The sequence below is a fragment of the Bombus pyrosoma genome, linkage group LG4, assembly GCF_014825855.1.
Source record: "Bombus pyrosoma isolate SC7728 linkage group LG4, ASM1482585v1, whole genome shotgun sequence".
In the NCBI taxonomy this organism is placed as follows: Eukaryota; Metazoa; Arthropoda; class Insecta; order Hymenoptera; family Apidae; genus Bombus; species Bombus pyrosoma.
The window spans coordinates 14,053,053-14,080,277 of NC_057773.1; the positions used below are offsets into that span (position 1 = coordinate 14,053,053).

A 27,225-nucleotide genomic window follows, 5' to 3' on the forward strand; every position below is an offset into this window, starting at 1 on the left:
CTTCCGGAACCGTTCCGTCCGCTTCCCGCAAACGCGATACCGTGCGATTCATCGGCGGATGCGAACGGTATCGCTGGAACAGAGAGACAAAAGGAAGACATTTCGAAGAGAATATTTCGTACTCGTAGATACAGATACCCGGCCGATACGACAAGTTTTATCGATGAACGTTACGGAGCTACAAGAATACCACGCGGTTCTAGGTGACGAAGATTTTCTCATTTCCGGCTGTCACGCCGCTTCCAATCTAACGTATTTCACCCAATTTCCGCGTCGAATCGCCAACGAGCCAATCACTGTGTCTAATGTCTCGTCGAAACCGTACTTCGAATATTACCCGATATCATCCAGTTTTTCTCTTTCGACCGACAACCGAGCAACGTTCGAACGTCGTTCGAAACTTTCCTCGTCGTCTTCTCTCCGAACTGTACGTTCGATCGAAACCTGGTCGATCGAAATTCCGTTGAACGTTTCGCCTCGATAATTCTCGTACACGCTGCACGCGAGAAAGAAGAAAATCTCCGGATCATTCCCATCGTCAACAAAGATCCCCACCTGATCTTTCTTATTAATTCGTGCTCGTTGTATTCCCGTTTCAAGTCGTATACGTACGCACCGCGTGCGCTCAAAGAACACGAAACCCCACGTTCTTTCCTCGGTAACTTTCGTTACCCGTATACGCGAGTGTATCTTTTTCAACGAGAGTAACGACGAGAAATAACCGCCGCTGTAAAAACGTTTGCCATACACGTGGATATTTTTCAAGGGAAATTCGACGGTATTTGATCGGCGTTTCGTTCGCACGCCATTGTACCGACGAACGCGTGTATCTTGGATGTCCGTGACGTCTGGGACGTCTGTCTGGACTCGAAATGCTCGTGATATTTCGTGTCGAGTATCATCGTGTGCGAAATACCTCGAGTTCGAAGGCAGATAAAAGAGTCGTACGACGTCGATCGTTCGATTTATCGATCGAGCAGACGGAAAGAACGTTTGCCAATCCGTGGTCGGCCGCCGAAGCAAGGAATTTGCGAATTCGCGAATCACGATGGACGCAGCGATAGCGACGAATACGTCTCTATCGTGCGTTACGATACGCGACAACGTGTAATCACGTATACGTATACGTTGTGTTACGCAACTTGTTGTCGCGATGGATCGCACCACGTAAAACAACGAGACAAGAGGAAGAGAGAAGAAAGGGAAGAAGAAAGGAGACGAGATAGGCGAATGTTCGGAATTTGCATAAAAGTAACGAGGATACAGAAACGCTCCGACCTTTCCTATTCCGCCGGAAGGTATCCATCTAGCGGCTGCTAAATAGCGTCTAACGAGATTAAAGACAAAAATGAAAAGAGCGAACGGACCTGTTTGAAAGCGAACTTTGCCAAACACCGGAAAAAAGGAACAACGCGAAGAGTGAAAGAGGAGAAAACGCGGGTCCAGCAATTTTCCGATGTAATAACAGGCCCTCGTTGTTCGTGGAAAACGGGCACGATAAAGCCTCGGGATATTGCCTTATTCAACGGCCGTTGAACGCGACGGAGTATTATAGCTGGAAAGAGGCTTTGTTGCGCTTTGTTGCGCTTTGTTGCGCGCCGCCTCTTCTTTTTGCAAACGAAATCGTTCGAACGCGCACGGAAAAATCTGCCTGCGATGCAAGACGCGAAGTTTATTAAGTCGTTGCTACATGGAACCGCCTCTTCGCGGTACCGTGTTGCAAGAGGCAACGAAAGTAACGGAAGATTAGAACTCGGCAAGGAAGCATTCGATCGGACTGGTACGTGAGAACGGCACGATCCGCGAGCGTACCTTTTTCCACGTGGTCCCTGGAGAACGAACCAACGAACGAAGGAAAGAGTAACGATGAGGTAGCCTGGATGATAAAAGAGAGACGAGTCCCGCAGGTCCGTACAGCTATAAAACAATCGATGAAACACATCCGGAGCATGAACACGGCCGTTGCTGAAACTTTTAAAACCCACGAAGGAAACATTTAGGACCGTCGGTTAGTGATGAACGAGCTTGCTACCTCCTTGGTCGTTCCCAACACGGTCTTCGATGCGTGCCGCCTTCCAACGTTTCTCTTCCTCTCGGTCGACAGTAATCGAAGAAAAGCGGCGGAGGAAAAGTATTTCCAACTCGCCCGTGAGAGCCGTAACTTAAACAATAACAGCCCGATAGTAAATCTAACGGCGACCGTACGAACAAATACGCGCAATGGAAAATACGTACGTTCAGCGATCCATGAAAATTTATTTCGTCAATAAGCGTACACGTACCGAGCATCGAATAATACGATGCTCGGTGAAATTGCGACCTAGTTAGGCTTTGACCCACTTGGTTACACCGTAATCATCGTCGAGTGCTCCGCACCGATTCGTATTAGAAGTAAACACGTCGCTGGGAGCGTACCTACGTGCAGCGTCTCGTTTGCATGCGACAGCGGCTTGCTCGCTTCCTTTCCCAAGCTTCGAAGTTATTTCCGTGTTTCGGTAGACAAAGTAACGAGGATTCTTTCTCTACCCGTTTCTTATCTACAATTTTATCAAAACCTACCAAAACGGTTACCGACAGTGACCAGTGCAACGCCAGGTAAACTCGTTTCGCTCGATCGGCAGAAGGGGTGTTTAACACGAGCAAAGGTTTCTATAAACTGATCACGGTTATTTTTGATACCAACGATCCAGGTATCTGCACGAGAAAGAAATACGAAAGAAAGAGAACGCGCGGGGTAGACGGAACGAACAGAGAGCAAGAGGATCAAGGCTGTTAGTCGCTGGTGGTAGTCTTATCTCTTTGCATACGTGCAACTGCTGTGCTACACGCAACCGATGCGTCTCGCATCTATAAATAAAGTTATACCCCAAAGAATAAACGAGACGTTACTACTGGTGATACGGCCGTCGAGGTTGTCGCGAGGTCACCGCGTCCCGATAATAAATTACGATCGTAAGCATGCTCAACCCCCTGCCCACGATCTAAAATTACGGCGCGCTAATAAATTCCCCGTAGAAACGAGATACCTTGCACGCCGCTATAGGCCTGAAATTTCAAATTGCTCGAGCAAGTGGCCGAATGTTTCCGAGGCATCTGTTGCGCACGTGAGTTACGATCTAGCCGTAAGGCACCGTCCTCCACCACTACCACCACCACCACCACCGTCTTTCCCTCAAACCGAATATGCTTTACATTTTCACGACCCGCCACTTTTCCGCATACATTTACATTCTTATCCCTTACGCGTATATATTTATCCTGCGTCAAGATTCTCCGCCTCCGTTTCTCGCTCAAGATCGCTCGATCGGACCAAACGCTAAAATTTCTATTTCCGACACGAGTTTAACGTACTTTTGCTAAGAAATCGATTCACCGTGCACGCATGTATATTCGGTGAACGTTCTCTTTGTTTACAACCACGACGACACGCCGTTTACGCGTGACGTTTCAACAAAGCTGCATTCTAACTTAATCGTTCCGTACTACCGTGTTTAAGCGCGTTTTTATATCCGATCTTTAGCGATCGAAGCAACCAAAAATCATGTGAGAACCTACAGCACAATTTAACGTACGCGATTCGTCTTTATCGAATCGTTCGCGTCGCCTCGCGATCTTTCATTCCTTCAAATTTTCTAAATTCTTTCAAATCGTTTCATTCGATTTCTCAGAGAAGCGTAAAAACGCGGTAAATCGATGTTACGAAAGATGCAACGGACAGACGAATATATGCGCTAACAAAGCAATAAGGTAAACGAATAAAAAATGCAACAGTAGTAAAATGACTCACTTTCTCGAGACACTCCTGACCAATGGCTTTGGGATCGACTTGCACTTCGAGGATGACGGAGTTTGCTTGACTAACGAGACACCACATCTTGTTAAGTTGTATCCAAAGAGGTTCGTACACCCGCACCGTCTCGCTTGGTAAAACTTGTAACACGGTTTCGATGAAACAAACCAACAAACCAAAACGCACGTTCACACAAGTTTCGGCACGTGTGACGACGACGACGGCGACGACGACGACGACGACGACGACGACGACGACGACGACGACGACGACGACGACGACGACGGCGACGACGACGACGGCGGCGACGACGACGACGACGACGACGACGACGACGGCGACGACGACGACGACGACGACGACGACGACGACGACGACGACGACGACGACGACGACGACGACGACGACGACGACGACGACGACGACGGCGACGACGACGGCGACGGCGACGACGACGACGACGACGACGACGACGACGATTACAACAATCTCTTCCTCGGACTCGCAGCTGGTCGGCGTCCGGCTTTATTCGTCATCTTCTTAATCATAACAGATTTAAAACGCGTAACCATGCACAGCTGTCACTGCATCTTTACACACTTCGAACATCAGCAACGTGTTCGCGCTCGTATTACTCGAACAAGTCTCGTTGGTTTCCATTTCTCGGTGCAGAATGGCACACGTACTGACCGCTTCACGTTGCCAGCATTAGTTCACAAAATCGAATCACCTCTCGATGTCTATAGACTGGCGCTAGTGTTGTCAACGGACACTACACATACGCACTACGCGCGCCCAACCAACTGCTGTCTGAGACTACCATCTCCTACGTCCTACGATGAAAGGGGAAGGTTAGGTTTATACAGCTGATTCCACGCTGATTCCCCACTCATCCACCTCTCCTCTCCTCTCTCTCCACCCACTCTGTATTTTCTTTTTCACCTAAATATCTAACCAATTTTGATAAACGTAAACACAAATATCCAATTACGTCGCAATTGCGTTTTTTATTCGACCCGAATCTGCGCCCGATATATTGACAAACCCGAAAACTTGCGGCGCGCATATTTTTTAACTCGCGATCTTGCCTTATGACGTACGTACGAATATATACTTCGACTTTTTTTCAAGAGGCAAGCCTCGCGATCAAGTATTTTCTTATTCGACCCTTTCTCTTGTTGTAATTAGTTATATCTATATCTGATCTATCGTACAATATAAAACATGTACAAATCTCGATAATTGCACTCGATAAAATCGAGTATTACAAATACTATAAATGTAAAACATGTTTTACACGATGAGTATGCAGATTACATAGTTATGCGAAGAAAATTGAGCGATAACGAAATTTTCGTTTCTACGTGAAACTCTATCATTCGGTAGATGTTAAAGGAGCTTAAGCACGAGTTATATTTCCATCGCTTTTATTTTCGAACATTAATACTGTACAGATGAATCAGCATACAGAGACAGGGTTTACACATGAGATATAACTTCTTTTTCTCCTATAACTTAACAAATCTTAAATTCTTCAAACAAAACAAATAGTATGTATATGTACATCGTCGTGAGAACCACATCGGATTAGGAGCTTATCTGTGATTCTTTGGAAGTTGTACAGAATATTCTAACGTGCATTTTGTCCTCGATGTAGCAGAATCATGGAATGACATCTAACGATAGACGCTTAACAGCGTACAATATTTTTCCACCACCCTAAGCTTTAACATTTACACGTCATCCTAATATATCTAGGCCTTGATATATCACAATGACGATAACTTGTTTAATATGTCTATAGCGCTACTGTAACACCACTGTATCATAATCCTTAAACTTTCCAATACAGCGGTAAAAGCTCGGCATAGATACGATTACATTTATTGTCGTATAGCAACTGCGGAAAGAGTTCTACTAATTTGAATATATATCGCCATCTACGATTAAAAGATATATACATTTAGATAGATAGAAGTACAACGTAACAGCAATAGGTACGTTTCAAGTTATGATAAAAGGAAATATTTAATGTACATTTATAGCGTAAGATGCAATATTTATATTTAATCGATACGATTTTTCTCACTTAAATTTCTAAGCGATAATTTTTGTGCAATTCTGGTTTAATGTTGTAGACCAAGTCCAAGATTGTATGCACGACCTGTATAATAAAAGGTACAAATACTAAAAATGTTGCGTAAAACATGAAAAATATCGTTACTTCTTCTATATATGTTCTATATCAACTTACACTGTCTTTATGCATAGATACAGTTTGATTCATTTCTTCTGTTTTTATCTTTGTATCGGCTTCTATACGTGCTGCCACATCTTCTTTCGAACCCATATGCTATATGTAACAAAAATATGTCGTATATATGTCGTATCGAACGGTTCTTACTTCTTCGTAGTATCGTATAATATATATATTTAATCAAAATGGAACTATCTAAAGTTAGTCACCTTTGCCTCAAATTCACGAAACTGCTTTTCTCGTTCTTGTCTATACTTTTCGATTTCATCTTGAGCCTCTTCCTTCGCTTGCTTCAGTCTACGCGCCTTACCTAAAAGCAAAGTCATTTTACAACTCGTCGTACTTTGTTAATCCTAGTATTAGGATCTTTATTTAAAAACTAGAAGAACTTTGAAAAGTATTTCTACGAATAACCTGCTATATCGACAAAGGTTAGATAATTTTTATCAAAGAATACCAAACAAGCAATAGCTATACGTATTTGTCAAATTTATATTTACATTCAGAGCTGCTCATAATTATTAAATTAATGATTAATTTTAAGCATTTAAAAAGTTATACCCGTTTAAAGTCAGGGACGCAAAAGGATTGATTACAGTGGGTTAAATTTTAAATATATCCGTGTTGAAACATAGCTTATAATGCTCGAATGGAAACTCACGTTTTCTAGCTTCTGCCACTTTCTCTGCTGCTCTTTTCTCGGCTGCCAGAAGCTGTTGAATACCTTGCGTCTGACTGGCCATTTTTCCAACGAACAGAGACGTCTGTGTTCTAAAGGAATCGCAAATCGATCATATGATCATATGACTTTAGAGTTTCCGCTGTTTGCCCCGCCTTAAACCATGGCGTTGTATCACGGTCGTATATACAGGTCTGACAACTCCCGTGGTGGAGAGCGAGATTGCCGTAAGTTGTACTATGCAAGTCAACCGCTAGCCATAGCGCTGCGATCGACTTGTTAAATCATGGCTCTATTCTATCCACGTTAACTATTCATTTTCTATTTTTTTTTTTCGAATAAATGGAGAGATATAATTATTGGCAACTTTCGGTTCGATAATAACAAGTAACAAGTAATTTATTTCATAAGCAAATAAACTAGAAGAATTACAAGAGAAATTACAAATATTACGAATTCAATAGTACTTTCGAGTTTAAAGAATCACGCTCTTCTGCCTATAGATTTGTTTACTATTATTTATACAAAGAAAAGAAACTTCGAAGTTAAACCAAAAATTTAAGTAATTTATAATACGATTGGCTGAGATGCCTTTCGGTGGGCGACTCTTATTGGGTGATCTATTCACCCCCTGATGGTCAATACAAAAAGCGATCACGCAGCCACAATCTCATTGAAAACGTACCATGGTCGTATACACGATCGTGGGCGGTACGATCCAAGTGACGTTTTGTCAATACCAAATTCGTTACAACTTATTATTACGAATTTTATAATTAACACTATATTACACATAGTATAAATTGATACGTTTAAGAGATGGTAGGTTTATGACAAGTTATATCCTCCTAATTATGTTACTTCACATACTTTAGAATAACACATCTTTCCTAAGGCACAAGAGGTAGAAGAAACTATGAAACGTATTCAATCGCATAAGGGAGTGGTTGGAACTATTGTAGTTAATGCAGAAGGTATACCGTGTGCCGTGTGTTAATACGGACACCATATATAATTATTATACTGAAATTAACAAAAACTTACTTATCTAGGTATCCCAATTAAATCTACGTTGGATAACACCACAACAGTTCAATACGCAGGATTAATAAGCCAACTGTCAGACAAAGCACGATCTGTAGTAAGAGATTTGGATCCAACCAATGACCTTACTTTTCTCCGTATTCGTAGTAAGAAACATGAAATTATGGTGGCTCCGGATAAAGAATTTATACTTATAGTAATACAGAATCCAGTTGATTGATAACCAGAAGAAATATTAATATGTAAGATATATGCTTTGCTAATTGTTAATGAATTATTTTATATAGCACATTTTATTTTATATAATGCCATCTTTATAATACTAATGTCAAGAACAAGATAATTTTTTATTTATAAATTAATCGTAGAAAATGTGTTTTGTAATGCCATTACCAAGTATTGTTGTTGCAAGCACTGTGGAACAATTAGACGTAAACATAATTAAATCACCCATGTAAGCAGAAAATCTTATAACTAAATTATTATTTATTAACATAAGAGATAATATGATTAAAAACATTTGTGTTACGTGATTAACACTTTATACTGTTGTTTCAAATAAATTTGGCTTACTTCAAAATTTGATAAATTTTTATATTTACTTAAGGAATAGTTTTGTATATTCAAGAGCGCTTTTAAGTATATTTTACATTTTTCTATGTACGTGTACATGCGTGTAAAATTTTAATTAATATCTGATATAAAAAGATCTATAATACACAAATATTTAAGGTATAGAAATTGTTGATTTCATTTATTACAAAAGTGTATAAAATACATAGTGTGTACACATGACAAAAAACATAACTAAATACTTAAACTAATATTGTTATAATTTTTGAGCTTGTCATTTTATTTTTATATATCTGCGAATTTTAAGTACTTATATATAAATTTCATTATATATATACACACACGCGCGCGCGCGCGCGCGCACACACACACACACACACACAAAATTGTAGAGAATATAATAAAAAATTGTATGAACAATATACTAGATATAATATCAAAATTATTTGCTCAGATAATTTCTTCAGCTTTGAAATTTATACCAGGTACAAATAGATTTATAAAAATATAAAAAATATGATTGATAAAAATAAATGATTGTTAGTAAAAATTACGTATTTGTACAATTCCTTTGTAATAAATATATAGATTAAATGTGAATAAGAATGATCTAGACTTACGTATTCGCACAATTCTGATGTTTCAAAGAAGGATGAAAAACGCCATAATAAACGGTCATAGCTGTTATACCTAATAAGAACGGTACAATACAAAGAACACAGAGTACATTAAAGTACCAAGAATTTTTAACTTCATCCGATGAAGCGTATATCCAAAATGCAGTTGCTGTTATATTTTCAACAAAACAGATTATATAAAAGAATACATGTTTAAGAAATGTACTACCATCCACTGTGTTCAGATATATGAATACATGTATTACACCAATCACTATAGAAAATAATACAGAATAAATGCGTTCTTTGATTTTGGGAGAACAATGTGGAGCATGATTAGAATTTCTACAAAATTCCAACATACCACGAGAATCAATGATAATCCAAATAGTCATACAAAACCAATGAAAAATACATCCAATGCCCGTGTACAATGGCCACATACTTGCCACGATGCTAAGTGACAATATCCTTGAAACTGAAAAATGTTAACAAATGAAGGTATTAACTTTTTTATATAATGACAATGTACATACCTGTAGTACAAAAATGCCATAAAAATTGAAGAATTGTTCCTGTAATACCGATATTTAGTTTATCTTGTTGAGCCAATCTAATACTACGATGGTAACTAGCCATCGCCCATCCCATACTTCCAAGGGAGCTAACAATACTAGCTACCTGATGAATAACTATAATTAACATGAATATCAATTTTGTTTTATTAATTAAAATTACAAAATTAGCGATATAAAAGTATATCTACATTCAAAGTTAATGTCACTGTGGTAATGTTTTAACAATATTGTTAACTGTAAAATTTGTTGAGGTGCGGCTTCAAGGAAACATTCAGATACTCTTAATAATGCAACATCTTGATCTTCTCTCAGCATTTTTAGATAATATCGTCTTTGAGCATTACGATTGCCTTGTTTTTCAAACTTGTACGCATAAAGAGCATATTTCAAGGTTCTGTAATAACGTAATACTGGCGCTAATTGAAATGCTACAAGTACAAGGCAACATAATTTTTCTGTTAACATTGCATGTATACATTTAAATTTGGGAGGATTTGATGTTTCATTCATCTAAAATGAAGATTGATTTGAATTAGAAATTTAATTGTCAATGTTACTACTTAATATAACATGTCACCTTGTCATCTTGTTGTTGCATTCTTCTACTGATTATAACATTTATAAATGAGGGTAAAAGAATAAAAACAGTTGTCCATATAAAGTATGTTATTTTTTTAGCTATTAAATATCTTACAGCAAGATTGATATCAATTGCCACATCCACGACGTGCATAAGGATTGAAGACGCAAGGAAAAAGATATCTAAGTAAGTTGTAGTTGGATTTTCTAAAGGAACATCTACATCATCGACATTTAATTCCAATATAGGAAAAATGCCAATAATTTGTCTTGTATGCAAATGTTCACTAGTCTGAGGATCCATATTTAATAATTGTCAAATAATCTCCAGTAACATAATTCAAATTCAAATATTAAGAATTATTGACTGTAATTAGTTCGCCATTCGTGACATATTTTTATGTTGAAAGTATAACCTTAGTATACAAATACTTTTGTTCTCGAGCACTCGTTTATTTGTTTCACAGAATTTCTATTAAATGTTACTTTTATCTCACTGATTACCTGCAATACGAAACACGTATTTATCTATTTTGATCAATATGTAAACACAATTTGATACATTTTGTTGAACACAATTACATGTAATTTTTTTAAATCAATTGATACGTCACGAGTTTCCATTTAATTCATGCAATTTAAATCCAATTGATACAAATTTCATAACATTACCTGAAGTAAACATTCATAAGAGATTTAACAACATGTAAAAAATTTATTTTATGCCAGACGTTATGAATCATTTTTGGGTGCGATGTATACAATATTGCCTCGTAAATTGACCGCCGGTTCAAATTAAATCTGGTCAGCCAACAAGGTAACATCTGTGCCAGGAATTTTATAAAACGAATGTACAATGAATTAAGAGATATAGTAAGACAGTGATACTCCATTCCGTTCCATAATCAACCCAAAATGCATGCGCGGTACTGAGATCGGTAATGTAATATAGTAGTAATATGTATATCAGTTAAAACAGAGAGATAGTATTCTCCATGGAATTGTATAGTTTCAAATATAGTGGGGATAACAACGGCCAAATAGTGAGGTACAATTCCGGTCACTTAGCAAGACAGTATTGTTTACGTTTACGCACTATTTTGTGTTGTCATAGCAACCTATAGAATCTAACGATATGGTCATACGCAGAATTGTGATTCTATGAATTATTGTACATTAGTGAATTATTTTTCTGTAATAAATGAGTACAATAAATACTAAGAGATATCTGGTCACTATAACCATACAATATTTAGTACTATTTTTTGATATTTTTGTCAATTCGTTTGCTACTTTCTCCCGAGCGAATCCAATTAATTTATTAATTCTCTACGTGTACGTGATGCTTTTATCTTTAAAATGATAAATAAGTATACACAACTGAATTGTATTTAATTTTTGTTTTTAAGGGCTCAAGATATTTGTCTTATTATGACTATCACGCTTTTACTAGTTAACTTCTTTTCCACTTACATTTTTCAGGTAAATATCACTAAAAGTAGTTAAACTAATATTTTAAATAATATTGTAAAAAATGTATGTTTTTCATGCAGATAGGATTAATACAATTATTATATACAAAATTTCGTGTAACACTAATATTGTGTATCATATATATGGTATTAAGCGTTAGCTTACATACATGGGACATTAAAGTGCACTGGTCATCACCTCTCAAATACTATTGGACTAAAGATTTTCATGTTTTTTACTCATTACATAGAGGAGGTAACATCTTTTCAAACGAATTTATGTACATAGTATTATTACAATTATTTCATGTTCAGTTGCAGTTTTACACTATTATTTCTATAAAAGGGCATCTCTTAGAATCGCAGATCCAAGATTCTATGAAAGGTCAACGTGGGTTCAAAGCCAGTTCAGCCTGTCGTAATATTTATGATTAGTTAAATGTTAAGAGAGAAATTAACAAAAGCTTTTCACGCGTAATAAGTAGGAGAAATGTAAAATAGCGAAAAAAGATCTCCTACAATTCTCGTAAATATTTTTACTTTATCTACAACAAAATATAGTTATGGCTAAAACAAAATTTAAGTGGAATAATATTACAATTTCCCTTTACCCTAATTTGAGTTTTTCAAAAATATTTATGTCTGGTATATTATAATCTGCTACAGATGTAATATACAATAGCAATCAATTTTTAAAAGTATTTTTAAGACTAATTCATTTTATATACAGTATAAAAGGTATTAATAAAGTACTTTTTACAATTATTTTGACATTTTACAAAAATAAAATGTAAAATTTTATACATTTTACGAAGCGTACGTATATGTAACTCATATTATACAATACTATATTACATACATTTAAACGCTAAATTATAATTTATAAATCATTAAACAAATAAACATACAAAATGTACTAATAATATAGATATTACTCATAATATAAAATGTTAAGTTTGTACTGCCTTAGTATTTCTAAAATATAAATTAATATCACAAGAATACATCTTTTGAAATTCTCATCTATTAATGACAAAGGTAGAAGTTGAAAATGATCAAATGATTTATTAATTCGTTAAGATGATCATTCCCATCATCATTATTATTATTAATAGAAAGAAATTGCGAAGAGAATTTTTATAAAATTTTAGAAAATTTGCAATATAACTTAGCATAACATCTTTAATATACAAAAGTAAATTCGTTATAAATTATTTATTAATCACTTCAAGCATGCATTTTCAATTCTAAGTTAAGTAATAACAGTATTTCCTTGTAAAAAATACAATTATGTAAAAAAATTTAATTTCGTATCTTTATGAAATATTTACAGCATCAAAGTTTTATTTTCGATGTTTTATAACATTTAAGAATTTTTATAAAGATTAATACATCGTACCTGTTGCAAATGGAAAACTATTATCTCTTATCAATTTCTATAAATGAGACTTACTTAACTTTTGTTATCTCCCAATTTTTCAATCTTGTATAAAATTCTTTTGATAGTTAAATCTTTTCTGGAATTAACAATGCCCTATTATGGTAGGCTCATTTGTGTAATAAAAGAAAGACAGATTTCATTAAATCATAATGACGCTCTAATGTTCTCAATTCAAATTGTTTTTACACTTGAGATACAAGCGTGGCAATTTCTAAATATGAAGTTTGTTATATTTTCGTGAACATAAACGTATTTCTTTTTCGTAAAACATTTAACAAATATGTTTATACATCCATCAATTTTAAATTTGACTTTTAGAATATTATAGGATTCTAATAGTTCAATAAAAGTAAAAATAAAATATATATCATAATACAAGGCGAGATTGAAAAATTTGAGAAATCGCCGGTAGAAGTTGTCGCTTGTTATTGTTACTGCGATTCTGAAAACTCTTTAATCTATCCTAGGAGGGTATTATATTATATAAATAAAATTAATTTAAATTAGCGACTTGTAGTTCTGCTTATTATTTCATTTAAATTTGCCTAGGAGCCTCACTTTAAACTTAAATTACGTAGAACCTATCAACATTATAGTTCAGTGAAACTTAATATTTTCTTCATACGGTATGATTACCATGAAGGAAGAGTAACTTATCTATTAAATGAGGAGGTAAGGCCGTTCGCCTTGCGTCGTATAAAACTTGCACTTCTGCCGGAATTCTACAGGGTGGTGCGCAACATGCAGGTACGCAATTGTATTTACAAGCCAATTTGCCCAAATTTGGGCATTTTGCAGAAATTTTTGCCCACCATTGAAGAGGGCAGTAGTCAAGTGGTGCGGTAGACTCTGAATGATACTGTACAAGTTCAAGATCTGCCTTTTCTTCTGCAGGCATTCCACTTTTCATCGAACATAATCCTCCAAGCAAGAATTCCATGCCTAAATGCAATTAAAATGTATTTGTCTTTCCGATGATTCTAAAGATCAAAATCGTTATATAGCTCAAAACATTTACCTGATACACGACTTTTCTTAGCCAGAGGCTCCTCTTCTACTTTCATATTTATATTATCACCAGATTCCTCTTGTATTAGCTTTGTCAACATTTCTTTTATGTCAGTCGCTACTGAATTTTTATCTTCTTCAGTAGCATATGGTAATTGCTTAAACCTAATATATCATATAACATTAATTTTGATTTTCGAAATTTAGAATAGAGAAAAATTATCTGAATAATAATGTATAATTACCTTGGATCTAGGGTAGTCGCAATTTGAAGTAAAAGAGTAACGTTATAATCTGCATATCTGTCACAAAGCATATCAGATAAAGATTCTTTGAAAGCCTTTGCTTTTTCGCTATCACTCTCTTTTATTTTGAGATGAGAGGATACAAGCTGCCAGAGTAGTGGTTTTAATAAGGATATTAACGGTATCTTTTCCTCGCTAAGCGTCATAATAGTAACTTTAAATGGTTCAAGCACGTTCACAAGATCCTCTACGATCTTCCATTGATCATTTGTCAAATCAACTACCTCTTGATCAATACCTTCCATGCTTTCTAAAATTGACGTTACAATATTACGACGAAGAACCATTTGCTCGAGCATGTTGTACGTTGATGTCCATATAGGTGGATAATCCATTAACATAGCATTTTCATCCAACTACAATTATATCAAATACATTATAAAGCGATAACTTACTATATACATTTTATAAATGACATATTTATGATAACATCCTTTTACTTACTTCCAATAATTGTTCCTGCATAGTTAACGCCGCAGATGCAGCTGGATGACTTATAATAGCTCCAATGGCTGCCCTACATTTTGCTAGTATGGTAGCAACTTCCGGGCTTTCGAAACAAGCTTGAGCACACACTTGTAAGGTATAAAGTAAACAAGGAACTAATGTTAATCCTCGATTTGTCAAAGCATTCAATAATTCTGTCCTGGATGTGGCTACTACTACCGCAGTTATCCTTTCTATTTTCAGATCCCAATCAAGTAATAAAGAATCTATCGCATTACCCCACTGAGATTCCTCCCAATCTAAAGGAGCATGAATAGTACTTAACACTTTACATTCTAACACTGGTTCACCAGAGTTTTGATAATACACAGAAACAGTAACAAATCGTTCGTCGGAATTAGATCTCCACTCCTCAATAGTCAAACCTACTTCACTTGTTATACAAGATAGAGTTGTGGCTACTGATTCACGGAAGGTATCATAAATCTTTGGTATTATTTCTTCTTCTAATTTATTTTTACTAGGGATTTCACAGGGCGAACGCAACGTTGCAACTAGTCTTTGAAAACCACGTCCTTCTACCACTTCTGGCAGTTGTAAGTCCATGATAATAAATTCAGCTATAGCGTCTGATACAGTCTTCCCATCGATACTCGACTGATTAATAGAATTATCTTCCGGCATAAGAAAAGCCACATTTTGACTGTTGTTCCCAATGTTAGAACCACTTTTAATCATAACTCGCAAAGGTTGACCAATTGCTATATCGTCCTCGATGTTGGATAAACTTACATTTGGATCAGTCACGAATTGAATATCCCCATCTATTTGGACAGTACCATCCGCATTGGTAGTGTAAATATGCTGGGCCGAAGTTAAACCTGCTTTTAATAATTTCTTCTGTGCTCTTCTCTCTTTTGTTTCCTGAGAAAGTACTTGTCTGCGTGGCGGATTAGTAGCTTCTAGTTCTAAAAGTTCTTGAGCATGTTTATTTTGTAAATGCATACGCAAATTACTGGTGTTACGATTATATGCAATTTGAGTTTTACATAATATGCAAACGATCTTTACTTTAGTGAGAATATCTCCATCGTCTGTAGCTGGAAATCCGAAAAATTTCCAGTAAATACTTCTCATTGACATAGGTACTACTAATTTTTTATAAGTGTAAGTATACTTTTCTTCCATCATTTTGGCTAGTACCATTTGCATTTCACTTTTCGAGTCATCTGTCGTCGCTGATTTTCCGTTGTTAGACAATGTTATCGGTTTACTTTCCATAATTGCACACGAAAATACATAAGTACCGGCACGTTTTATTCTCCACTTATTAAAATATACATATACGATATTTCTCGCAACAGTAATATCTCATAGCGTTTCTTCTCGTCAAAATGGAAGATCCCCGTTGCATAATTTAAAATACAACTGTTTGTAAAGATGCATAATCCTTTTCACGTATCATCCGCTCAACATGGTTATGAAGGAATAACAAATTTACCGCGAATACTCCGATATCTCAAAGCAGCAGTTTGACGAATTATTTTACAGATATCGAACTTCAATTTCTCGTTTCGAAAAGAACGATGCACGATCGGTTATCGACCACCTCTCGTAACGATGCTATCGACTTTAGTTCATTTGCTCAAAGAAATATCGCTACGTAGACCTCTCAACTAATCGATTTCATAAAACAACATGGAGTCGACGAGACGCCACCTGCATCGATTACTGGATACTATTTCATATTTTCGTTCTTCGAATTAATCGTGAAACATACATCGAAACAGCAAATAAACAACAATTTTGTTATTTAAATATAAAATTAATCATCGATAATTGTATGCAATACGTTTGCCATTAGCAAATTTGTCATTTTTCAAACGAAGGTAACGACAATAATTTACTCCTGTTACGGTACAGCAAATACTTGTACACTGTACTGTTGTAAATGTAATTTTTATAACGTTGTTATTAACGATATCAATAAGAGCAGATGGACCTTTGTGAAAACGCAAGTGGATATGATGTAACAACTTCTAATGAAATAATCCATTGTCCTTAAAAAAACTAACCTAAAATCTTACTTTTATCACATATCGACCTTTTGTACTTTTATAGGTGTTATTTAAGGTATATCATATGTTTTGCTCAATATTTAAAGGAATTCTTATATTTAATGTGCTATTGCAAAACATAAGAGATGCATATATCGAAGAAAACAAAAGTATTGTCTTATTTGATAATATGGAGGTTAATTTCTGTCTTCGTGGTTCAAACCGCGCATGTACCGGATGAATATTGGCAATCATTAGAAGTTGCTCATCGTTTAGCATTTGGATATGGATATGTTACGTGGGAGTGGGACATGAAAATTCGCAGTTACGTATATCCATTTTTCTTATCCATTGTATATAAAGCGTTGGCGTCGATATCAATAGATTATGTAATAATTTTAACAACGGTACCTCGAGTACTTCAAGCAACGATCAGTGCTTACGGAGAATACAAATTCTATGAGTGGTCTAAGAACAAATGGGCACTGTATAGTTTATGCATAAACTGGTACTGGTATTACTGTGCCACTCGTACATTGATTAATACCTTAGAAACTGCATTTACTATGATAGCTTTATCGATATTTCCATGGCGTGACAGTAATATTAGAGGCATAAACTACTTCTGGATCGTAGGGTTTTTATGTATGATTAGACCTACCGCTGTTATTATATGGTTGCCTTTATGCCTTTATCATTTATGTACAAGTTTAGAAAACAAGTGGACGCTAATAAGTCGATACAGTGTGATATGTATTATCTGTTGTTTCAGTTCGATATTATTAGATAGTTACTATTATGGTACGTTAACTATTTCTCCTTGGGAATTCTTTCGTGTGAATGTACTCTATAAGGTTGGTGATTTATATGGAACGCAACATATATTATGGTATATCGTGTGTGGATTACCAGTACTTTTAGGGTGCCATTATGTTTTATTTCTATTATGTATTTTTCAAATAACAAAACATCCATCCAGTTTTCACCGTCAAGCAGTCATGTTAGTGGTTATAGTTTGGACATTTGGTATCTATTCTCTGTTGGCCCATAAAGAATTTCGATTTTTACTACCTCTTTTACCAATGTGTATATACATATGTACCTCGTGTACATTCTCATTGAATGCGAAGTTTATAAAAACAGCAAGAAATATTTTTGTGGGGCTATTAATACTAACCAACGTGTTACCTGGCCTTTACTTTAGTTTAGTACATCAACGTGGATCGTTAGATCTAATGAACCTGCTTCATAAGGAAGTTGTTAACACCGATAGTAGCAACATATTGTTTCTGACTCCTTGTCACGCTACTCCATTATATAGTCATTTACATACGAACGTATCTACCAAAATACTAACTTGCGAACCTAATTTTACCAATAATATAAGCTATATGGACGAAGCCGACACGTTTTTTGCAAATCCAATGCAGTGGCTCGATGAAAATTACAGCAGTAGCAAAAATACTACAATTCCTAATTATGTAATATCGTTTGATCATATTGTACCGAAAATACGCCGATTTTTGAAACATTATCGGTTGTGGTCGCAAATTTTTTATACGCATTTTCCACAATCGAATTATGGGAAATACATTTATGTGTATAAGCGTAAATGAGAACTCGGTAAACGAAATTATGTATTTACTTTGTTGCGCCAGTAAATTATTCCTTATTACCGTTATTTATGGTTATACTGCTTAACTTGTATCGCACTATTTATTAACTGGTTATTTTTATTTGTTTCCCGAAATAAATATTTTCATGAATCTCGTTAGCGATCATCGATAAGCGAAAACAATTACGCGCGCAAGACGTCTTGGCCTTACAGATATAACATTAAATTACTTACGCAGTAATGTCTCGTCTTATAATTTGTAGGACGAAGGATTGATATGAATTTAGGTTGGGATACATTTTTATGAAATCACTAACAATACTAAAGCTACACTCGGATAATGACGACGAGACGGCCGTTATATTTGACTTTCGATGATTTAGAAATTGACTTATTTTCTAATTGCCGGGAAATGGGAGATAAGCATATACCGTTACCATAAAAGGCTTGGATCTTATTTAGAAAGCTTACGCAAGGACGATAATCCTAACGGCACTTGTTCAATGCTGATGACATGTATCGTTCGTAATATAATACTAATTTACGATATTAGATATCTAAATACTTAACTATCGCGTATCTACGTATATAATAACTTGCAGTCTATATAAATAAGAGATCGAATAAAATAGGATAAATAAGAGAATAAAGCTTTACAGTTACTTTAGCTGGCAATTAATTTTCAATAAATAGAGCAAAATGAATGGAAATTTTCTTCAGATTAATTCTATCAGATCTACATTATATATATACACGTATATATTATATATATGTGTATATATATATATATATATATCGGATGGAATATATTTGAAAGAAGGAAGACGGAAGAAGAGTACACAGAGGGAAGACAAATAGAAAAGAATCGGCTAAACGGGAAGAGAAACGAAGAGAAGTAGGCAAGAGAGTTATCAGTAAGACGCTAAGTCCGAGAATATAGCGATCGTAACCGCGAATAAAGAAAGGCGGACATGGTAAAGTAACGCAAAGTAAAGTAAGGTAACTTGTGGCTATAATCGAAGGTACGGTAAGATGGTGCAAGTGGGATGGAAGAAAATATAAAGAGGGGACTGACTACATGGAGTCAACGTTCCGAGCGGGTCAGCGACCAGTTCTGTCTTCTTCCCTCTCACCTTCCTCTCGTGTCCTTTCCTCTATCGCGATACTACTCTTCTTTCATGGCTGTCTTTCCGTATTAGAAATTTCATTTTATCCTTCGTTCGATCGGTCGAAAGAATCTTAAACGACTTATCGTTCGGAACGCATCTTCGACGTCTATTCTTCGTTGGATTCGAACGACGTTGCACGATTTAAATATAATACGAGGAACGCGATTCATCGCGGAAGAAGCATCGTGATTTGCGATGGTTTGAAAGTTACGTACGGCTACGAAAGGCACGAATATAATCCTTGCCGGGGAGAAAGTTCTGTGCAACGGTGAATCCGCTCCCCTTCCTTTTCTCTCTCTCTCTCTCTCTCTCTCTCTCTCTCTCTCTCGTGAAAGAGCATCCAAAACGAATTGTTTCATCCTGTGAGGTATAGGCGGCCTAGCTGTCGCGACGTAATATCTTGAGACGATTCAAGAAAAAAGAAGATCGACCGATGTCGTTTCGGTCCAGTAAGAAATTTCCGAGTGTTTTCGAAATCGCGCGTCAGATTTTATTTTACGTTCCGCGGCTCCTCGCTGCATTTCATCGATCGTTATTGGTCTTTTATTGGCCTGTTAATTCGACGAAATAGCAAAATATCAAAGTCATTATTGAAACGAGATACGATATGCATCGAAGCGGTAGATTAATTTCACGCTGGCGAACGTCACTAGGTTAAGCTATACGGTGACCCTGTCGTAATATATTTATAATTGTATTGATTTGTAAGCAGAATTTGTTCTTTTAACACAGGTTTTCTCTTTCGAGTTAACTTTCCATCGCAGCGTTATCGTTCGTTCGTATTAGCTCGATTAAATAATCGTAGTTTTGTCCGGAGAAAACTCAAATGCGCTTTAGGAAGCAGCAGGTGTTGTTTGGCAGGTGTCCCTAACTCGAGCAAGTTCTCCTTTTCGTATCGCCCTCTCGCGCCTTTGCTTCGTTTACGAGCGACCATCCTACGCTTAATAAATAAATCAACCGCCTTTATCGTGTCTAATTTATCGACTAAGGGGATAAGAAGTTTCATAGAGACCTTTACGATCGTGTTCGTACGTTTATTCGCTCGATCCTCGCCTCTTTCGGGCAAAAAAGATTCGTCAGAACGCTACATATTAGGAATATACACGGCACGTTTAATACTCGCGTCTATTATCGAACAGCGTAACATTCGCCAACATAGAAGTAATACGAATGTAACACGAAAAGTTCAGAGTCCGATATCGTGAACCGGCTTTCCTGCGCAGACTTTGCTCCTCGAGCGTAGACTTTGGTCTCGCGCGATTCTCATCGCCTGTTCCCGCGAACTTTGTACACCTGTTGCGCCGCGTGTACAAGGATTTCGTCCCTGCTATTCCGTCTTACACGCCGTCGTATACACAACGTCGATTTATAATTTCGTATTTCACGATAGTCGTATCGCAAATATTAGACCCGCTGTCGCATTAGATATATGTACGTATATATATGTACATATATCTTTCCTTTATCTCTCGTACCGCGTAGGTACTTAAACTTTACCTTTATTTAAGAAACGTAAATAATTCGAAGGTAACGCTGATAAATATTTATATCGTTGAATGCGGTTAAAGACTATGCTCGCAAATAAACGTCGAAGCAATAATGTCCGCTCCGATATATGCTCATGTAGAACGTACGTATCGAACGTAAGAACGAATTTACGTGAATGGTGAATAGCAAAAAGGTATCGTAATAACAACGTGGTTGATTCGTTCGCGAGCAAGGACAAAGGTTTGTACATATACGAGTATGTCCATTTTCGACGTTGGTCCATCATAGACCAGCCGACGGTGCACTTGTCCTCCTCTGGCCGTCGTTACGCGCTGTCGAGCCCGACCAATCACAGCAGGCAGGCAACAGGTGACCGACCAATCCGGTCTCCCTGTCACGACGTCGTCGCTCTTACATAGCGCTAAGCATTTCGCTTCTACGGATATTCCTACCAAATCCAACGATGATTGCTTTCCCGTTTTCTGCTTCTCTGTCTCTACACGGCTCTTCTCATTCTCCCGTCTTCCCACCCCACACGTTCAACGTGCCAACCTGTTGTTCGTTAGCTTTCCTCCGCTCTCTTTCGTTCTCCTTCCTAAGTCGATTTAACGTAAACCCTATACATGCATACATACTGTTATATATCAGGTATGTAATATACTACGCGTATTTTACTATGGGACTTTTTTTTTTTACACACGGAGCAGACGCGTAGTTTGGAATTTTAATTTTCACAGATTCGCCAGTCGGTTCCCGATACGACGCGGACGATTGGCTGGTTTCTAGAACGACGCAAGCAAGGATCAAGGATTCTTAAATAGCTGTGATCATTTTTAAATAGAAATCTATGTGGGTACTCGTATACGATCGTGTGCATAGGTATATAAACGGGCATGATTTCGATGAAATGAACGTACAACGGATAAGAAGATGTATCTCCGAAGAGATAAAATCGATAATCGATATACGATTATCGTTTGTAATTTTACCGTTGTAAATATAGCCGCTATGCTACAAGGTGTATGCGAATTGTTTACAAGCAGAGTCGTAGTTCTCGCTCGTCCGTTCGTGGATCGTACGACACGCGCGAATGAACATGATTTCGACGAAAGATACTTGCAGTGGGTAGAAGTAAGGTAAGAAAGGGAAACGGTTTGATAGTAATCTCGTAGATAATTACCTATATATTTATTTCCGTAGATAAGTAAACGTAACCGTGTACAGATGTACGTACAGACGCGAGGAAATCGATGGGATTGTTTTAGAAAGAAAGAAAGAAAAAAAATTGTACAGAGTATCGAGTATTCGACGACTTTTCAAAGCGTAACACATTCGCGGGTCGCGTTTAAAAATCCAACAAGTCTCGAGCGAAAGATGGAAAGAGAGGTATGGACAAGCGAAGTAAGACTAAGACGCGTTGTCGCGTACACGCACGTTATCAAGGCCGTGATCACGTTATGGAGGGAGCACCTCGAATCGAGGGCACCGTCGACATTACCTATACGTACCTGTGATCAGTTATAGAGCCTCTTTATAACTCGGAAGAAGCGCGCTTCAGTTAGCCGCCATTTTTGTTTCCTCGCGATCACCACCTTCCACCTTCTCCTTGTCGCACCTCCTCCAATCGGGCATCCGTATGTGTTCCTGGTCGAACGGATCCGGAGTAGAGAGGATTCATTCATACGCACAAATACTATCGCTTCGGATCGGTTCGATGTATCGAACGTTTACCTATCGGTCGGTCCGCCATGAAAAAGTAAAACGTGGCGCTCCAGGTGGAAAATAATCGCGTTCGGGGGAAGCGGGGCGAGCGTACCGCAAAGCGAGTGGAATGTCTGCGCACCTGGCCAGTGCGTCGCTGCTTTGACCTGCCTTTCCCTTCGCCTCTTTTAACCTGGCTACGTTGCGTTTTCGCTGCTGGCAACGTGCAACGACACTCGTCCGTCTATTCCTAAAACCGTAGGACGTGAATCCTCGTAAACGCTATCCATATATTTCGAGTATCGATGGGAGAAGTTTCTCGAATCGAAACGTACCGTGCGTCTTGTTATCATCGTTAGCTGGTAATTTCCGCGTTTTTTTAACGTGCCTCGTTCGGTCCTTGTCGCGTGCATTCGGCCGGGCGAACACCGGGCTGCGCGTCCTTGTTGCGCGTACGTGCGCGTGAGTTCACCGTGCGGGAAATGAAGCACGGGAACGAGCAAGAGGGTCTCTCCTGCTAGCCAACGAGCGACGACGGGTTCGATGCGCAGTCGCCAGGTGAGGCAACGACGACGTGTGCGCGCAACGGTTGGGGTTGGCCAGTGTTGCACGAAACCTTGCCACTCGCGACGCGCGGCGGTTCGTCGACGGTGATAGAGCCGCGGAAACACGGATTTTTAACTCGCGCCGCCACTTTCCCGGGGCCCGTATACGTCCTGTTATCGTCACGATACCTGAGAGCCGTGAGCGAACGTGGCGCGCCGCAAACACCGTAGACGTCGCGCTATTGTCCTATGGACTCGGGATTACGGTCGTCGATCCTTAACCTCAAAAATAAATAAGACAACATGTCGTTGAAAAAGGATAGCAAGAGTAGTCTGTGTTGAAGAACGTGATTGAGCTTTAAAGTGGAACGGTGAAGGTTTTACTCACAGGTGGGACAGCCGGAGGATAATAACACGAGTATTAAGCGTGGAGTTAGTTTTTCGGCCTCGTCCAGGACACGGTTACGTGTCGTACGTTCCGTGCCCGCACGGTGAAGTGTGCTACTTTGATAGGTAACAGGGTTCAGGTGTACGTTGACCCAGAAGTGAGTAGTGTTCGGGACGGATAGCGACGGGAACGAAAGGTAGACCCTGGCACGATGCAGACGCAGGGCGCTACGAGGGGACCGACTCACTTGGTTGCCCTTTATGTGGCGACGGCGGGTCTCCAGGGTAATGCTCTCGGCTCCGACGAGGAAGAGATCACACTGTTGGTTTACGTGCTCATCGATGTGCAACAGAACAGGGTACGTTTCTACGGCGATGATTTAAGCAAAATTTAAGAGAAAGAGAAAAGAAAGATCGGAGCAACGATAAGGTAAATTTAAATTACGCTCGTTCGTCGATTTGTCAATCGTCAAAGTCGTTTGAAAACAGACGGTTTATCATACATCTATATCTATATCTATATCTATATATATATATATGATATATCTATATATATATATATATATATCGTAGAATATGTATATGTATATATACGATTCTTCCGAACTTTGCTTGACGTTGGAGTGGAATTCCAGCAACAACTTTCTAGATACGTATTTCGACTTGCGTCGATCGAATTACTTGCTATTGTTCGGAGGAAAAATCAGAGATACGTACGCGGTAGGAAGAAACAAAATCGGTGATTACGCGAACTGTTTGCCAACTAACGCGGTAAAATTGCCTTTTGATAAAGTTCAGCCGTAGGTACTGCTAAAGATGATTCACGGATTCCTGTCGTTTGTGTTTGCTGCATGTGCTTTTTACGACCATCTAAGTGACATATGTATCGATCTATGTTACGTATGTATGTGATTCTTCGAACGATCTTTATGTCGGTCACGGAAAATGATTCACATACGCTATAATAATTCTCGAAAGATATTCTTTCACAGACAATCGCCGTTCGAGTTTTCTCGTCGGACACGATGTTTTTCCTTCGTATTTCTTCGTTCGATTCGAACCGATCGTCTTCAACGGGCGATCGTGTACTTTTGACCGATCGTTTTGCCGAAGTCGCGACACAGGAAACGATTCGACGTATCGTTCAACTTTCACGAATGTTTCCTCACCGTTGTCAATCTTGGTGCGCGTTGCACTGGCACCGCGCCGTGCCGCCGTATCGCCGTGCCTCTGCATGTCTCCGGCTGCCATTGTTTCTCGAATTATCCGGTGGAGGCGGAGCGTCGCGCCCTCGAAAGGTCGTCCATTAGCTCCAACTTTGCCATCGAGATTATCTGGCGCCATGGACTCCGTCTCTCATTAATTCTGCCATATTACGATACCGGCACTCTTCCTCTTCCAACTTCCTTCCTAATCGATCTTAATTATTATAATTTTCTACTTTTCAACGTTATATAAAGTACACGTTTCCAGTTATCGCCGATGCTTTCGTTCCGATCGTACAGACTTTACGACACGTCAACGATGCGTCCAGGTTAATACGGAAGACCCTCGACCGATACAATCTTTTGTAAATATACCTGAAGAAATAGCTTTGAAGTATTTTTACAGTTAGTTTATGGGGCTGCGCAATAAATCAAGATAGTGTAAGCCTAGTAGCCTGAGTAAGCGTATTGTATTAGTGATATATAGAAACTATGAAAAATGACATTAACATCTTTGTTTGTCATCGTCGAATTTTGACCGAAACTTTGACCAACAGCTCTGCATTAATATTCAAAGTTAAACGACGTTTGAATCGTTCCCGTTTCAACATCGTTTTCGGACCTCGAGAAACTTCCCTCCGATCAGTCGTTACCGACGTTTACGCGATTTCACAAGCGAGTGAAATATTATAACGAACGTCCAACTCGCTGTACTTGATAGATTTTTTACCTATCGCATGCCTATAATCCGTACAACTATAAACATCCGAAGCTTACTAACAAAATCGCTGGAAGAAATATCGGAGGAAGCTCCCGCTTGTTTACTCGCTCGTATACTCATATATTTTACACGTTTCGTCTAATAGTTTGTTCCAATACTCGGACGACGAGTCGTCAAGTTGCAAGCCGAATTTATCAAAGTCGAATTTTCCCGTGGCAAAATCGAGAAATCGGGAAGCATCCGGCGCGGCAACAGGTGTGCCTAGTTTTCTTTATTCTTTGTTGTAAACCGCCTTGCACGAGTGCGCCCGAGTTCCAGCTGGACGGTCGTTTCCTTTTTCCCCCTCGAGTCACATACCTGACTATCTCCGATCGAGCTCCATCGAGGACAATGGCCGCCGCCGGTGAGCTCCTCTCGCTTTGCTAGAACCTGGTGTGAATCCGACAACCGATAGGTATATACATGTATTCGTATACCTGACAGTATTCCTGTTGTTGTTGTTATTGTTGTTGTTGCTGCTTGTTACGTCGCGCGAGACATCTACACTCCATCCCTCGTTACTTGGCAGCCAACGGCTCACCTACCGTCATCCCGACTCTCTATAAATCCAAGAACTCGCCATAAAACGTTAACTTTTTAATTTCATTCGCATGTTTGTCAGTCAATCCGTCTGTTCCGAAGGATTTTCTAATCCTAGAAATATCTTCGGTTTATGGCTGGGTTTTAGAAAAGTCCTTAGGCTTATTATGCGCTCTTAAAAATTACGGAGAAAGTGGGTACTGACCTAACGGGAAAAGCGGATATTTATATAACGGAAAATCCGGTTTTTCCCCTTTAAACAATGACACCCATTGGCAACGTCGGTAAGAGATTTCCTTCGGCTCTCATCGCTCATTAACAATGACTAGAACCAATGGGCATCGCAGATCGTTACCCTCCTCATCTTACTCGCGAAAAGTGTGAGCAACGAATCCTCTTTCCTCGTTCAAATAAACGCCACCCACACCGAGCTTTCCTCCGTAATTGCACGAGAGCGGAGAGTAGTTTTTACTCAGCCGCGACTTACTCCAAATCAAGAAATTCAATTCCTCTACTTATTGCCTTCCACTGTAAGAGCCTCGCTCGTACGAAAGAACATTCGATACACAATTATCGGAACTTGACGCGTCAACGAATCATATACGACATTTGTGTCATACGCAACGGCGTAAATTCAGTGTATCAAGTTGTTGAAAATACCTAATTTATAATCTGTTAATCGCAGCGTTATACCAAATCAATCAGCCCTATTATCCCACAGGAAATAAGGGGGTCGATCTGTTCGTGGTGTCGATTCTTATAATCGTAACGGGAATTTACGACTCCCGTTGACGCGCTTCATCGCGATCGCGTCTCCCCGCGACTGGTCGAAAATACATTGCCGTTGCTGTTGCTGGTGCGATCGTTGCGATCATCCGAATCGTTCCGCCTGCCAGATTTTTCTCCTGAGCGCCGTTTTGCACCACGAGCGACCGGCTCTCGCCAGTTGATCGATTTAATCGATGTAG

General features: G+C 38.4%; 8 protein-coding genes and 2 long non-coding RNA genes across 17 annotated transcripts in view; 4 read left to right on the forward strand and 6 right to left on the reverse strand.

Moving 5' to 3' along the window:
• LOC122566690 (E3 ubiquitin-protein ligase MYLIP) overlaps positions 1-4,122 on the reverse strand; it is a 38,091-nt gene extending 33,969 nt beyond the window's left edge. The window contains exon 1 of the mRNA XM_043724313.1: positions 3,788-4,122. Coding sequence (XP_043580248.1) covers positions 3,788-3,874 — 87 coding nt within the window. The 5' untranslated portion in view covers positions 3,875-4,122. The remainder of the gene's footprint in view (positions 1-3,787) is intronic.
• Positions 4,123-5,200: 1,078 nt separating this feature from the next.
• Positions 5,201-6,924, reverse strand: LOC122566698 (V-type proton ATPase subunit G). Of its 2 annotated transcripts, XR_006316593.1 has the most exons (5): positions 6,709-6,924; positions 6,257-6,357; positions 6,045-6,143; positions 5,828-5,954; positions 5,201-5,730 (listed from the first exon to the last, which is right to left on the reverse strand). XR_006316593.1 is itself a non-coding variant. In XM_043724329.1 (4 exons), the coding sequence occupies exons 1-4, from the start codon at positions 6,788-6,790 to the stop codon at positions 5,880-5,882; spliced, it is 357 nt and encodes a 118-aa protein (XP_043580264.1). In that variant the 5' UTR covers positions 6,791-6,923; the 3' UTR covers positions 5,201-5,879. The 2 variants fall into 2 exon arrangements, 1 of the variants encoding a protein (XP_043580264.1); XM_043724329.1 differs by having other exon boundaries at positions 5,201-5,954; positions 6,709-6,923.
• Positions 6,925-7,067: 143 nt separating this feature from the next.
• Positions 7,068-8,605, forward strand: LOC122566699 (dynein light chain roadblock-type 2). 2 transcript variants are annotated; one of them, XM_043724332.1, is made up of 4 exons: positions 7,068-7,548; positions 7,622-7,700; positions 7,779-8,012; positions 8,139-8,605. In XM_043724332.1, the coding sequence occupies exons 1-3, from the start codon at positions 7,546-7,548 to the stop codon at positions 7,988-7,990; spliced, it is 294 nt and encodes a 97-aa protein (XP_043580267.1). In that variant the 5' UTR covers positions 7,068-7,545; the 3' UTR covers positions 7,991-8,012; positions 8,139-8,605. The 2 variants fall into 2 exon arrangements, with proteins under 2 accessions (XP_043580267.1, XP_043580265.1); XM_043724330.1 differs by having other exon boundaries at positions 7,779-8,605.
• A 205-nt stretch (positions 8,606-8,810) lies between these two features.
• Positions 8,811-11,206, reverse strand: LOC122566692 (XK-related protein 6-like). 2 transcript variants are annotated; one of them, XM_043724319.1, is made up of 5 exons: positions 10,790-11,206; positions 10,233-10,621; positions 9,727-10,048; positions 9,497-9,652; positions 8,811-9,438 (listed from the first exon to the last, which is right to left on the reverse strand). In XM_043724319.1, the coding sequence occupies exons 2-5, from the start codon at positions 10,419-10,421 to the stop codon at positions 8,960-8,962; spliced, it is 1,146 nt and encodes a 381-aa protein (XP_043580254.1). In that variant the 5' UTR covers positions 10,422-10,621; positions 10,790-11,206; the 3' UTR covers positions 8,811-8,959. The 2 variants fall into 2 exon arrangements, with proteins under 2 accessions (XP_043580254.1, XP_043580253.1); XM_043724318.1 differs by having other exon boundaries at positions 10,116-10,621; positions 10,790-11,204.
• Positions 11,028-12,453, forward strand: LOC122566696 (transmembrane protein 138). 4 transcript variants are annotated; one of them, XM_043724325.1, is made up of 4 exons: positions 11,312-11,452; positions 11,527-11,599; positions 11,671-11,845; positions 11,905-12,453. In XM_043724325.1, exons 1-4 carry the CDS (start codon positions 11,319-11,321, stop codon positions 12,009-12,011), a joined length of 489 nt encoding a protein of 162 aa, XP_043580260.1. In that variant the 5' UTR covers positions 11,312-11,318; the 3' UTR covers positions 12,012-12,453. The 4 variants fall into 4 exon arrangements, with proteins under 4 accessions (XP_043580261.1, XP_043580260.1, XP_043580262.1 ...); XM_043724327.1 differs by having other exon boundaries at positions 11,936-12,453; XM_043724326.1 differs by lacking the exon at positions 11,312-11,452 and adding an exon at positions 11,028-11,165 and having other exon boundaries at positions 11,671-12,453.
• An 84-nt stretch (positions 12,454-12,537) lies between these two features.
• Positions 12,538-16,425, reverse strand: LOC122567146 (E3 SUMO-protein ligase ZBED1-like). The gene is made up of 4 exons (XM_043725409.1): positions 14,788-16,425; positions 14,284-14,699; positions 14,049-14,203; positions 12,538-13,972 (listed from the first exon to the last, which is right to left on the reverse strand). The coding sequence occupies exons 1-4, from the start codon at positions 16,069-16,071 to the stop codon at positions 13,650-13,652; spliced, it is 2,178 nt and encodes a 725-aa protein (XP_043581344.1). The 5' UTR covers positions 16,072-16,425; the 3' UTR covers positions 12,538-13,649.
• A 72-nt stretch (positions 16,426-16,497) lies between these two features.
• LOC122567150 (GPI mannosyltransferase 3) lies at positions 16,498-18,528 on the forward strand. Its single transcript, XM_043725412.1, has 2 exons — positions 16,498-16,679; positions 16,912-18,528. The coding sequence occupies exon 2, from the start codon at positions 16,994-16,996 to the stop codon at positions 18,461-18,463; it is 1,470 nt and encodes a 489-aa protein (XP_043581347.1). The 5' UTR covers positions 16,498-16,679; positions 16,912-16,993; the 3' UTR covers positions 18,464-18,528.
• A 147-nt stretch (positions 18,529-18,675) lies between these two features.
• On the reverse strand, positions 18,676-23,297 carry LOC122567156. The gene is made up of 3 exons (XR_006316708.1): positions 23,156-23,297; positions 22,628-23,070; positions 18,676-21,736 (listed from the first exon to the last, which is right to left on the reverse strand). It is a non-coding gene; the product is annotated as an uncharacterized LOC122567156 (long non-coding RNA).
• Positions 23,298-23,958: 661 nt separating this feature from the next.
• The window catches only part of LOC122567144 (RNA-binding protein fusilli), a 29,328-nt gene continuing 26,061 nt past the window's right edge, over positions 23,959-27,225 (forward strand). For both annotated transcript variants that reach the window (XM_043725406.1, XM_043725405.1), the window contains exon 1: positions 23,959-24,111. In XM_043725406.1, coding sequence (XP_043581341.1) covers positions 23,965-24,111 — 147 coding nt within the window. In that variant the 5' untranslated portion in view covers positions 23,959-23,964. The remainder of the gene's footprint in view (positions 24,112-27,225) is intronic.
• On the reverse strand, positions 23,981-24,915 carry LOC122567159. Its single transcript, XR_006316716.1, has 3 exons — positions 24,711-24,915; positions 24,470-24,622; positions 23,981-24,119 (listed from the first exon to the last, which is right to left on the reverse strand). It is a non-coding gene; the product is annotated as an uncharacterized LOC122567159 (long non-coding RNA).